This window comes from Rutidosis leptorrhynchoides, chromosome 10 (genome assembly GCF_046630445.1).
Source record: "Rutidosis leptorrhynchoides isolate AG116_Rl617_1_P2 chromosome 10, CSIRO_AGI_Rlap_v1, whole genome shotgun sequence".
Taxonomy (NCBI): domain Eukaryota; kingdom Viridiplantae; phylum Streptophyta; class Magnoliopsida; order Asterales; family Asteraceae; genus Rutidosis; species Rutidosis leptorrhynchoides.
Window position 1 is genome coordinate 103,032,664 of NC_092342.1, and position 13,223 is coordinate 103,045,886.

The 13,223-nt window shown below is 36.9% G+C and overlaps 2 protein-coding genes across 2 annotated transcripts; both read left to right on the forward strand.

Annotated features, from left to right (window-relative positions):
• The first annotated feature begins 1,447 nt into the window (after positions 1-1,447).
• On the forward strand, positions 1,448-11,851 carry LOC139870503 (protein FAR1-RELATED SEQUENCE 2-like). The gene is made up of 5 exons (XM_071858295.1): positions 1,448-1,511; positions 2,030-2,438; positions 11,424-11,645; positions 11,738-11,785; positions 11,827-11,851. The coding sequence occupies exons 1-5, from the start codon at positions 1,448-1,450 to the stop codon at positions 11,849-11,851; spliced, it is 768 nt and encodes a 255-aa protein (XP_071714396.1).
• Positions 11,852-11,885: 34 nt separating this feature from the next.
• On the forward strand, positions 11,886-12,416 carry LOC139870504 (protein FAR-RED IMPAIRED RESPONSE 1-like). The gene is made up of 2 exons (XM_071858296.1): positions 11,886-11,996; positions 12,114-12,416. Exons 1-2 carry the CDS (start codon positions 11,886-11,888, stop codon positions 12,414-12,416), a joined length of 414 nt encoding a protein of 137 aa, XP_071714397.1.
• The last annotated feature ends 807 nt before the right edge of the window (positions 12,417-13,223 follow it).

The following is a 13,223-nucleotide window of genomic DNA, read 5'->3' on the forward strand; positions in this document are numbered from 1 at the left end:
TTACAAGTCTTTACTAGTTATACTCAAAAGTATTGTTTTTCATTTAGCCTTAGTTTGTCACTAAGTAATCTTTAATTGTAATTAGTGTTCTAGTGACATTAGCTTATGTGTGTTGGTACTTGGTGATCATCCTAAGAATGTCTGGACAAGTTTTAAGATCACAAGTTATTGATTAACACTTATGTGTTATGCCTAATTATGGTTAATTTGTCATTAAGATGTAATTAAGTGTAATTAACCAAGATTAGTGTTTTTATGACCAAGACTCGTATGAGTATTTAAAGGACATCTATTCTAAGCATGTTGAAAAAGGTTTCATGAATTATAGATTTCGGGAAGTGGTCAAACTAAATTTGATCAAAAATGGTGAAAGAGGATTCTGCGGTCGCACTACGGTTGACCGTGGTGGCAGCCATGCAACTTATTTTCACAAAACTGTGTTGCTGATTCATTCTGGGCTTCTACGGCTAAGTGTACGTCCGACCGTACTTTGACCGTGTATTTTAATGATCTTTATATTCATTCTATAAGTTTTGTTTGACTTGGTCATTTGCAAGATCAAGTATGGATTAGTGAACTTGCGTGTCTTATGTTAAGATGTCGATCATCACTTATGCATATGTATGTGTCATCATCAAAACATATTCTTTGGTTAAGCATCATACTTAACTTTGTCGGTTAGTCCATTAACCAACATTCAACCAACAAATTCCACATCATTATTAACATTATATGAGGTTGATCTTTTACCATAGGAGATTGTTCTTGATTGCTTTTGCGAAACGAATGCTTTTAACCTGAAACAAAATGCATACAGCTACTTTTTTGATCTCAGTGACGTCACACAAAATTCAAGGTTGAACTGAAACCTATAGAAGCCTTTGATACAAAAGTCAAGTTGAAGTCACTATTCTGCTTTATATCAATTCCTCTATTATTTACAGATCACAAATTTAAAGTCAACAATAACTAAAATTGATTATTCAGAAAAATAAAGGAAAAAACCATGATGATTGTATAGGTGATAAAGTCAAACATATATGTAGCGTGTGAGTTGTATTCCAAAGAAACCATTAAAAAGGTTGAAATCCAAGGGGCGGTTCTCAGCCTTTGGATCACTTTTAATCAATGATCCAGATTAAAGCACCAATTAATACAGCGAGGGTATTATGGTCATTTTACAAAAAATAGAAATCCTACTACGAAACAAATCACTCTCGAACGAAAACCTTCAAAAACCCTAAACGATCCTGGTGATGGCGATTGACGATTATCCGGCGAACAAACAGTTCGATTCCATCATTAACTCTGATTAATTCAGTCGGATTGCTTGATTATACGATTACCTAACGTCGTTAACTTAGATTGATAATCACTCGTTCACTCCGAATTGCTTAACATACGAATTCATTGATCAATCAATTCATATACACCTTCAATTTAAGCAATGGAACCAGAGAGGGAATACGATATCAGTGATGAAGACATCAACGAAATCCAGAATAATGATGGTATGTATATCGTTGTCTTGAATCACATGTGATTAGCTTTTAATGAATTAGTGTTTTTGTGACTTTAAGTAATGTCTTGTGTAAAATCACATGTAATATATTGTAAAATCACATGTGATTGTTTTATGATAATACATTACTGGGATTTAAAAGTGGTTCCTGATGAATACAATGAAGATGAAGATAAAAATCGAATTGTTGTAAATTTTTACTCATTCAATCACATGTGATTAGCTTTTAATGAATTAGTGTTTTTGTGACTTTAAGTAATATCTGGTGTAAAATCACATGTAATTTCTTGTAAAAATCACATGTGATTGTTTTATGATAATACATTACTGGGATTTAAAGTGATTACTGATGAATACAATGAAGATGAAGTTGAAAATAGAATTGTTGTAAATTTTTACTTATTGAATCACATGTGATTGCGTTATATGATAATATATTATGTGATATGTATATTGTCTCTTATTTCAGTTAAACATTCAATTAACATTGTAATTTGTTTTCCACAGATTATAATTCACCAAAAGCAACTGCAACACGTAAAAACGAAACACCGGGTGGATCATTGTATTATGCACCAATTGTTGACAAACTTTTCTTACCGGTCATTGGTCATAATTATGGAACACTTGATCAATGTGAAGAGATGTATAGGTTATATGCATATCATGCATGTTTTGACATAAGAAAGGCTGGACAAAAAACTGCAAAATCTGGATTAGTGAAACAAAAGTATTACTTATGCAACAAGGCTGGCACACCAAAGGAAGTCTACTTTGACACATTACAAGAAACTAAAAAGCCAATTCGGAAAAGCAACATGGAATGCACAAGATGTAGGGCTAAAGTTAGATTCGACCGGGTGTATGGAACAGATACTTTCGTTCTTGCTGACTTTGAAGAACAACATAATCATGAGTTGCTACCGATAGAATACAGACATTTAAGTAAAAAGGAAAGACAAATTGTAACATCCCGCATTTTTCCGTTAAATTATTTTAACGCCCGTCTTTTTCTTTTTAAATAATACCCTTCGTATCTAGATTCGTATCCTTTGTTATGTAACATTTTAAATATTCTCGTTGTTGGAAGATAACGTCTCCCGTACTCTCGTGTAATTTAAAATAATTCGTTTGGTTAATTCACGCACCCGCACCCGAACTAGAGGGACCATTTTTGCCAAGTGATCAAAGGTGTGACTAGGTCAACTAGTCAACACCCTTTCTCATCCATTCATTCATTTCCATTTTCATTTCCATTTTCCTTTAACACTTTCAACTTTTCTTTCAATCTTCATCATCAAGATTCATCATCCATTCATGATCTAGCAAGCTTCAATCAAAACAAAATACATATTTGGAATCCTCTCTTCATCCTCTCCAATTTGATACCAACTTCATCTCTTTTGGGTAACTTTCTAAAATCACTAATTTTATGTGTTCTTGAGATTTTTGAGTTATAAAGTTGTTAATTAGTGTCTATGGCTCATTGTGATGTCGTGTATGTAATTTGTATGCTCGATTTGTTGTTTTTGGTGTAACTAGATCATTATGAAAATTACTTGCTAAATCCTTGATTTTGGATGATCAAATGTTATTAGATTGTTAATGTGCATGTTTTAAAAGTGTTACTAGTATCATTAGCTTCATTTGGATGTAAAGATTGATCTAAGAAACCTCTTAAACTTGATTATGAAATTTGGTGATTTTTGGTTAGGGTTTCATGAACTAGGAATGGATTTTTGATGCATTAAATGACATGAAATGTTAATTGTAAGTGTTAGGTTGTGTTGTATGCTTAATTACCTTCGAAACGGCATATTGTTCATGTAATTTGGCTATCGAATCATTAAATGGCGTTTATGACTTGTATGCATTGAATGAGGAGCATTGATTGCGGTTTTTGGTTGTTGTAAATGAAAGTTTGAATGATAAAAAGTGCATAGTTGCATTCCTTGTCAAAATACCTTTCCGGTGATATAAAATGCATGCCTTGAATGTTTGCGGTTTGTAAATTGTGTTGGGTTGAGTTTTGATTCGTGCACTTAGGAGTTTCAGCAACCAGGGCCTGGAAACACCTCAGGACGCCGTCCAGATACCCAGGACGACGTCCCACTCTTCTAACCTAGACGCCGTCTAGGAATTGGGGACGCCGTCCCACTCTTTTAATCGAGACGCCGTCTAGCCATTTGGGACGCCGTCCCATTGTACTAAAACTGGCTGTTGCGTTGGTCATTTGACATAAAAATGTTTGCTATGCTACGGACCTCCGATTAACATGAAACTTGGCCAACATGCTCATATATGATTATATAACTTAGAAAAATTGTCGGATACCCAACCCGACCCCGTTGACTTTTTCGTTGACTTTGACCCGACCAAGTTGACTTTTAATCAAACTTAACCAAATACTTATACAACCTTTCTAACATGATTATTTACTTGTATCTTGCATGAAACTTGACTAGTTGATTCACATGCTAATATAATCGAGTCGTAACGAGCCATAGGACTAATTGAACATCTTTACCCTTCGTGACTATCGTTATTGATACAACCTATTTGTTTAGGTCAAGACTAGCAGTGTTCTTTGCACACGTTACTTGTCGAAGTACTTTTTGGTTCGTGCATACAAGGTGAGATCATAGTCCCACTTTTACTCTTTTTGAACTTATATTTGGGATGAGAAAACATAAACGATTCTTTTGAACTAAGTGAACACAAGAACGGGAAAACAAACATTCTACATACGAGTTTAGAACAAAAATCCTCAATTCGATTATCATTAGTTACACTTGCCGGGTGTAAGCGAGAACTTATGTTATATGGCCATATGGGTTGACAACCCTCATCTTTGACGGTTCGCTACCGTCTACGGATGAAATATATTTTCGAGAATCAGTGTTTGTTCTAGCACTATGGATGGGGTATACAATGGATGGAATGTTAAGCTTTGATAATTGGGTGCTCGTGAAACAAACTTTTGGAATGTATTACTATTATTTCATTGATGCAAATCTTGTGGTTCACTTGTACTTACTTACTTAAACCTATGATTTCACCAACGTTTTCGTTGACAGATTTCTATGTTTTTTTCTCAGGTCTTGCACGATATGTGATACATGCTTCCGCTCACTATTTGATACTTGCATTGGATGTCGTGTATACATGCATTACTTGGAGCGTCTTTTGACTTTACTTTAAACCGTGTCGCCTAGATTTCAAATGTACTTATAACCTTGTAACTTAACTGTTGGTTGAACAATTCTTGTAAACTTTGGAAACAATCTTTATTTTGAAATGAAGGCGACATATTTTGGTCAAACTTTGTCATAAAGACTTATGACCAGGTAATGGGACCCACGTAGTCGACGCCGTCACTTGACGATTTGTCGGGGTCGCTACAAGTGGTATCAGAGCCTTGGTTGTAGGGATTTAGAGTTCATTTGTGTCCACCCCGAGTCATAGGGTACATAGGTGAATCTAGACTACAACCGGCATATAGACTGAAGTAGGAATTACTTGACTATTTGTGCATTTATACTCGAACCCTTCTATCATATCTAACTCGTATTCGATCTTGATCTTACGTTGATAAATTTTGTTGATGCGCCACCTTGACTTTATGAAGTAATGTTAAATGCACATGAGAATCAGGGTAATATAATTTCCGGGATTATATTACGGTGATTCACATGGACGTTCCGACATTATGACATAGAGAATTTAAGGCGAGTCAAGGAAAATTTTCTCTCTATCCTTATTCCATGCCACGGTTAGTATTGTTGAAAATACTAACCAACGATATTCTTGTGTCATGAAGGAACAATGGCTCACCAAGGTCAACACAATACTCCTCTCGAAACCCTAGAACAAGCTCTTCAACGAATGATAACCACCGCCGTGGGTACGGCCATGACCGATCACTTTTCTAACAACAACAATCATGGAACCGGTAATTCAAGCGAAGGTTGCTCCTACAAGAACTTCATGAAGTACAACCCTCCCACTTTCGATGGAACCGGAGGACCGATTATTCTCACCCGATGGTTTGAACAAATGGAGACCGTTTTTGATACGAGCGGTTGTCGAAACCAAGATAAGGTCAAGTTTTTCACCCTCACTTTCACCGGCATTGCTCTCTCGTGGTGGAACACGTATGTACAATTGGTGGAAAGCGATGAAGCCCACACACTCTCTTGGACCGAATTAAGAGAAAGAATGATCACCGAATACTTCCCGCACGACGAGACTCGAAGGCTCGAACAGGGTCTAAGGAATTTAAAAACGGCCGGAAATGACCTCGAAGCTTATAATCAACGGTTTACCGAACTAGTCTCGATGTGTCCAAATCTCATGACTCCCGAATCCCTAAGAGTCGAACTTTACATGGATGGCCTCCCTAAGAGCATTCAACACAAGGTAATGACATCTCAATCCACTAACCTACAAGAGGCTTTAACAATGGCCCGCCAAACTTTAGAAACGGTGAATGAAATGGAAGCACCGGCACCAATGGTCGAGAACCACCCGAGTAACAACAAAAGAACATGGAGAGCCTCTCAATCAAGCAACCACAACCACAACAACCTCTCCAAGAAGCCTTTCGCCTCCAACGACAAGAAAGGCTATACCGGAAAACTACCTTTTTGTAACGAATGCCACAAGCATCACTTTGAAGGATGTGGCAGGTTTCGCCACCGGCGCCAAGGTCCCGTCGCTCGAAAGATGCCCAACGCACACAGAACGGGTGCTTGCTTCGAATGTGGCCAACTGGGTCATTTTAGGAATGTGTGCCCAAATAAGAAAATCAACCCCAACGCACGCCGTTGAACCTTCAACATCGACACCTAGGATGCCCGGAACGACGATGGACTAGTAACGGGTACGTTCCTTCACAACAAACCGTATACTTCATACTTGTTCGATTCGATTCGATTACCGCTAGACGTTTTACAACCAAGACTTTGACTTGTACTCATTACCTTCCATCTTTTCCCCTAGATACTACTTAGGCGATTTAAGCGACCAACGAAAAAAAAAAAAAAAAAAAAAAAAAAAATTTTGTGTGCCTATAAACATTATCGGAGGATATACGTTAAGAAATTGAACTCGACACCAATAGAACTAAGGAACTCAAAACCTATTCATTAAGGAGAAATTTTTGCCCTACATTTATGTATAGATTATTGTGAACTAAGAAATTTTCGGTTGGAAACCGATACCCTCTCCCTCGCATCCATGACCTCATGATTATTTGCACGAATCCCGTATGTTCCAAATCGACCTCCGTTCCGGTTATCATCAATTGGGGGTTAAGGGAGACGATGTCTCCTAAGCCACTTTCCGAACTCGCAACGTTAGTTGTAAATCTCTCTTAGTACCGTTTGATTTATTTAGGACTCCGTCCGTATTCATGAACCTCCCAAATCACGTATGCAACTTATCTAGACAAATCTGTTATCATATTTATAGATGACATCTTAACTTATTTAAGTAAAGAAGGAAAACGAACAACATCACCATCTTACGCTCGAACTTTTGAGAAAAGAGCAACTTTATACCAAATTCTCCGAGTGAGAATTTCTGTTGAACGAAGTCCAATTTTCTAGACCATGATGTTAATGGTCAAGGCATTACAATCAATCTCGAAATCAAGCCACATGTAATCAGGAAACTCTCCCAACTCAGACTTGTATTCGTAAAATCTTAGATCTCGTCTATTTTTACCGAAGATTCATTTCTGACTTTTCTCGTGTTACACGACTTTTAAACTCGTTAACTCACTAAGGAAAACTTTAAACCTCTCCGTGTTCGAACCTTGAGCGTGATTCTTCACACCAACAATTCTAGTTAAAATCGTATAGCAACAAATGGAACTCAAACATGGAAATATTTCTACTTGAACGCCGAAAGGCATACTCTCTCGTCTCAAAAATCAACATAACTAAAATTCGTTATTTTGCACGAAGAATTCGAATACTAAATTGTGGATCCGATCAATTTTCTCGTCATCCCGTACCACACTACCTACCTCTGTTATTTCACCGTCACCGTCTAATATTACTGGAATTTAAGATAACACACAATCCAACGATACTTCACTCTTCTTTGACTTAACGCCCTTGTGTTTCTGATAATCGGTCAACTATTATCCAACCCCGAACTATACAACTACGTGTACTATCTCGTTTCTCATTCAGACTTCAACTTTTGACAACTAGAGGCACGTTATGGCAACCCCGAGATGTAAGCTCATCCTATTCTAAGTCCTCATTTCACTCCTATCTTTATCGCTCGCATTTCCGTTTAAGGAAACTCCTTGTAACATTTCTCCATGGATAGAGAAACTCTTCATATTACAATAGTATTCGCCACGAGGGTGAATAGTTCTAACGAACATTTTCGAACCCTAACTAACTTGTTCAAACGTATATTAAGAGATTCTATTCCAACACGGTGCATCTTTGTCAATTATCACGTATCGAAATACTCGTTTCACTTCTAGTTTTGCAAGAAACCTTGGAGACCCGCTTAGACATGAGTACCGCGTACCACCCACAAACCGACGAACCGAGCAAACGAACGATTTACGTCTTGGAAAGACATGTCACAAACTCGTATTGTCACCTTTAGTAGATCACTCTTACCACAGTAGTCACCACTCGTGTGTTCACACGCGCTTTCCGAAACCCTATATGACCGCTAATGTCATACCCCTGCTCATTTAACCAAAGCATCAACCACCGAAATCTGAACTCCATCAAGAAACAACAATTGAGATCGTTCAAGTCCGAGAAGGGCTCGAGACAACCCATTGTCGCCAGAAGAGTTATACCAAACTTAGAGGAGAACCTCACCAAACCCAGTGTGTAACCGCGTAATATTGGGAAACCGCACCTTGGAAGGGTGTAATCCATTTTGGGAAATCGAGAAAGACTATATCCGCAATATTGAACCTTTTGAAACCTTGGGGCGTATCGGAACCGCTTCCTACCGTTTAGAACTCCCGACTCAATTAAGTTTCCGTTTACCCTACATTTCGTGTAACAAACTTAGAAACGTGTCCTGCGGAACAGGAGCGTGCAATCCTGCTAGATACATCAACTATCGATGACAACTTCTCTTCATAGGGAAAACCAGTTGAAACCGGGGATCGTAAAACCAAACCCAAATACAACGTAAAACCCTGACTATCCAACTCATGAGAACACTCAAGGACGTACTTTCACTTATTCATTGCATGGACAACGTAAAGTCTCGAGTAAGAGATATCGACTACTACTTCCAACTAAATTTCGGGACGAAATTTCTTTTGAGGTGTGGATAATGTAACATCCCGCATTTTTCCGTTAAATTATTTTAACGCCCGTCTTTTTCTTTTTAAATAATACCCTTCGTATCTAGATTCGTATCCTTTGTTATGTAACATTTTAAATATTCTCGTTGTTGGAAGATAACGTCTCCCGTACTCTCGTGTAATTTAAAATAATTCGTTTGGTTAATTCACGCACCCGCACCCGAACTAGAGGGACCATTTTTGCCAAGTGATCAAAGGTGTGACTAGGTCAACTAGTCAACACCCTTTCTCATCCATTCATTCATTTCCATTTTCATTTCCATTTTCCTTTAACACTTTCAACTTTTCTTTCAATCTTCATCATCAAGATTCATCATCCATTCATGATCTAGCAAGCTTCAATCAAAACAAAATACATATTTGGAATCCTCTCTTCATCCTCTCCAATTTGATACCAACTTCATCTCTTTTGGGTAACTTTCTAAAATCACTAATTTTATGTGTTCTTGAGATTTTTGAGTTATAAAGTTGTTAATTAGTGTCTATGGCTCATTGTGATGTCGTGTATGTAATTTGTATGCTCGATTTGTTGTTTTTGGTGTAACTAGATCATTATGAAAATTACTTGCTAAATCCTTGATTTTGGATGATCAAATGTTATTAGATTGTTAATGTGCATGTTTTAAAAGTGTTACTAGTATCATTAGCTTCATTTGGATGTAAAGATTGATCTAAGAAACCTCTTAAACTTGATTATGAAATTTGGTGATTTTTGGTTAGGGTTTCATGAACTAGGAATGGATTTTTGATGCATTAAATGACATGAAATGTTAATTGTAAGTGTTAGGTTGTGTTGTATGCTTAATTACCTTCAAAACGGCATATTGTTCATGTAATTTGGCTATCGAATCATTAAATGGCGTTTATGACTTGTATGCATTGAATGAGGAGCATTGATTGCGGTTTTTAGTTGTTGTAAATGAAAGTTTGAATGATAAAAAGTGCATAGTTGCATTCCTTGTCAAAATACCTTTCCGGTGATATAAAATGCATGCCTTGAATGTTTGCGGTTTGTAAATTGTGTTGGGTTGAGTTTTGATTCGTGCACTTAGGAGTTTCAGCAACCAGGGCCTGGAAACACCTCAGGACGCCGTCCAGATACCCAGGACGACGTCCCACTCTTCTAACCTAGACGCCGTCTAGGAATTGGGGACGCCGTCCCACTCTTTTAATCGAGACGCCGTCTAGCCATTTGGGACGCCGTCCCATTGTACTAAAACTGGCTGTTGCGTTGGTCATTTGACATAAAAATGTTTGCTATGCTACGGACCTCCGATTAACATGAAACTTGGCCAACATGCTCATATATGATTATATAACTTAGAAAAATTGTCGGATACCCAACCCGACCCCGTTGACTTTTTCGTTGACTTTGACCCGACCAAGTTGACTTTTAATCAAACTTAACCAAATACTTATACAACCTTTCTAACATGATTATTTACTTGTATCTTGCATGAAACTTGACTAGTTGATTCACATGCTAATATAATCGAGTCGTAACGAGCCATAGGACTAATTGAACATCTTTACCCTTCGTGACTATCGTTATTGATACAACCTATTTGTTTAGGTCAAGACTAGCAGTGTTCTTTGCACACGTTACTTGTTGAAGTACTTTTTGGTTCGTGCATACAAGGTGAGATCATAGTCCCACTTTTACTCTTTTTGAACTTATATTTGGGATGAGAAAACATAAACGATTCTTTTGAACTAAGTGAACACAAGAACGGGAAAACAAACATTCTACATACGAGTTTAGAACAAAAATCCTCAATTCGATTATCATTAGTTACACTTGCCGGGTGTAAGCGAGAACTTATGTTATATGGCCATATGGGTTGACAACCCTCATCTTTGACGGTTCGCTACCGTCTACGGATGAAATATATTTTCGAGAATCAGTGTTTGTTCTAGCACTATGGATGGGGTATACAATGGATGGAATGTTAAGCTTTGATAATTGGGTGCTCGTGAAACAAACTTTTGGAATGTATTACTATTATTTCATTGATGCAAATCTTGTGGTTCACTTGTACTTACTTACTTAAACCTATGATTTCACCAACGTTTTCGTTGACAGATTTCTATGTTTTTTTCTCAGGTCTTGCACGATATGTGATACATGCTTCCGCTCACTATTTGATACTTGCATTGGATGTCGTGTATACATGCATTACTTGGAGCGTCTTTTGACTTTACTTTAAACCGTGTCGCCTAGATTTCAAATGTACTTATAACCTTGTAACTTAACTGTTGGTTGAACAATTCTTGTAAACTTTGGAAACAATCTTTATTTTGAAATGAAGGCGACATATTTTGGTCAAACTTTGTCATAAAGACTTATGACCAGGTAATGGGACCCACGTAGTCGACGCCGTCACTTGACGATTTGTCGGGGTCGCTACACAAATGAGGTATGCAGAGAAGTTGTTTGTATACCATTCGACGGTATCAAATATTGGTCCAACAAAGGCATACGAAGTTTACAGCAATATGAAAGGGTCTGAAAAAAAATGTTCATGGAACTGTAATTGACTTCAGAAACTGGAAACGAGATTTGAATGTGTTTATCAATGCAACTGATTCTCAAATGCTCGTTAACAAAATGGAAGAAAGGAAAAAATATGTTCCTGGTTTTTCATTTGAGTACAAGCTTGAAAAAAGTCAATTACATTCCATTTTCTGGGCGGATGAAGTTGCAAAGTGCAACTACAAGGAGTTTAGTGATGTTATCTCATTTGATGCAACATATAGAACTAACAGGTATGATACCTGGTTTTTACAGCTTCTAATCACATGTGATTGACAGGTTGTTTGGCTTATCTGAGTTTCTAACATTGTCTTTTTATTAACAGGTACAACCTCAAGTTTGTACCATTTACTGGAATAGATAACCACCGTAGGTGTGTCACTGTTGCTGCGGCAATGATCAAGGATGAAACAGCCGAGAGTTACAAATGGCTACTTAATTGCTTCATGAATACATTCGGGAAAGAGCCAAACATGATTGTGACAGATCAGGATAAATCAATGGCGATAGCCATAAAAGAGGTCTTTAAGACGGCAAAGCATAGACTATGCATGTGGCACATTATGAGGAAGGTGCCATCAAAGGTATGAGTTTTGTTATTGAAGACTACATGTAACTAATCACATGCGATTGAAATGGTTAATGATACATATACATAATTTTCTTAATATGAATTATTAACCAATCAAATGTGATTACAGATTCAAGAAGCAAATCCTAATATTGAAGACAAACAAGAAAAAGACTTCAAGAAGAGATTTGATAAAATTGTGTGGAATATGTACATAGAACCAACTGTTTTTGAAGAAAAATGGGAAAAGTTGATGGACGATTTTTCATTGAAGAATGACAGTTGGTTCAAATATATGTTTGATGTTAGATCAAGTTGGATACCAGCATATTTCATCGAGACTGAAATGTTTGGTTTGATGCGAACTACTTCAAGATCAGAGAGTGAAAATGCTTTTTTTCACACTTTACAAGATCTGCATCAAATCTGTTGACTTTTATGGACGGCTTTGAATCTGCCATGTTAAAACAGAGGTCAAAACAAGAATCTTTGGATGTACAGACAATCAAGAAAAACCCAAAATTATTAACGTTGCTAAGAATTGAAAAACATGCATCGAAGGTATACACGAATACAATTTTCTGATTATTCAACAAGAGATTGTTGCAGCTTTGTATAAATGTTCGTTGGATAAAATGGACAAAGAGGAATACACGGAAATATTTGTTGTTAAAGAGAAATTGGAAAAGAGAAAGGAATGCTCGAATGAAGGGAAGAAAAATGAAGGTTCGAATGAAGGGAAAAAAGATGAAGGCTCGAGTATGGAGGATAAAAGGGAAGGCTCGAATGAAGAAAAAGAGTTCTTCAAATACAAGGTAAACTAATTTACATATTTTTTCATGTATGGAATAACATTTGTGCAATAGTTTGAATCTCACTTGTTAAAATAGTTTAAATAGGTACTTATCACTTGTGATTGACTTATACGTCAGTTGTCATATTTAAATAGGTACTTATCACTTGTGATTGGCTTATACATCAGTTTCATACTTTTTTCATTATGAAGGTACTTCATAACCGCCAAGATGGATCAATAATATGTACATGTAGACACTATCTAAGATTTGGTCTTCTTTGTAGACATTGTTTTTGGGTATTGAAGAACGATAATATAGATGAAATCCCTGAAAAATACATAATGAGGCGTTGGAGAAGGGATATAATACCACCAGAGTTAAGATCAAGGAGAAACAGATATGGCAACGAAAACATTGCTGTTCAAAATTCTATTAATGAAATC

Bases quoted from the DNA above. Each gene is read 5' to 3' on its own strand.
- LOC139870503 (XM_071858295.1), top strand. From the start codon at position 1,448: ATGGAACCAGAGAGGGAATACGATATCAGTGATGAAGACATCAACGAA. The intron at 1,512-2,029 runs GTATGTATATCG...TGTTTTCCACAG, and splicing joins CGAAATCCAGAATAATGATG to ATTATAATTCACCAAAAGCA. The intron at 11,786-11,826 runs GTGTGTCACTGT...AGGATGAAACAG, and splicing joins GGAATAGATAACCACCGTAG to CCGAGAGTTACAAATGGCTA.
- LOC139870504 (XM_071858296.1), top strand. From the start codon at position 11,886: ATGATTGTGACAGATCAGGATAAATCAATGGCGATAGCCATAAAAGAG. The intron at 11,997-12,113 runs GTATGAGTTTTG...ATGTGATTACAG, and splicing joins TGAGGAAGGTGCCATCAAAG to ATTCAAGAAGCAAATCCTAA.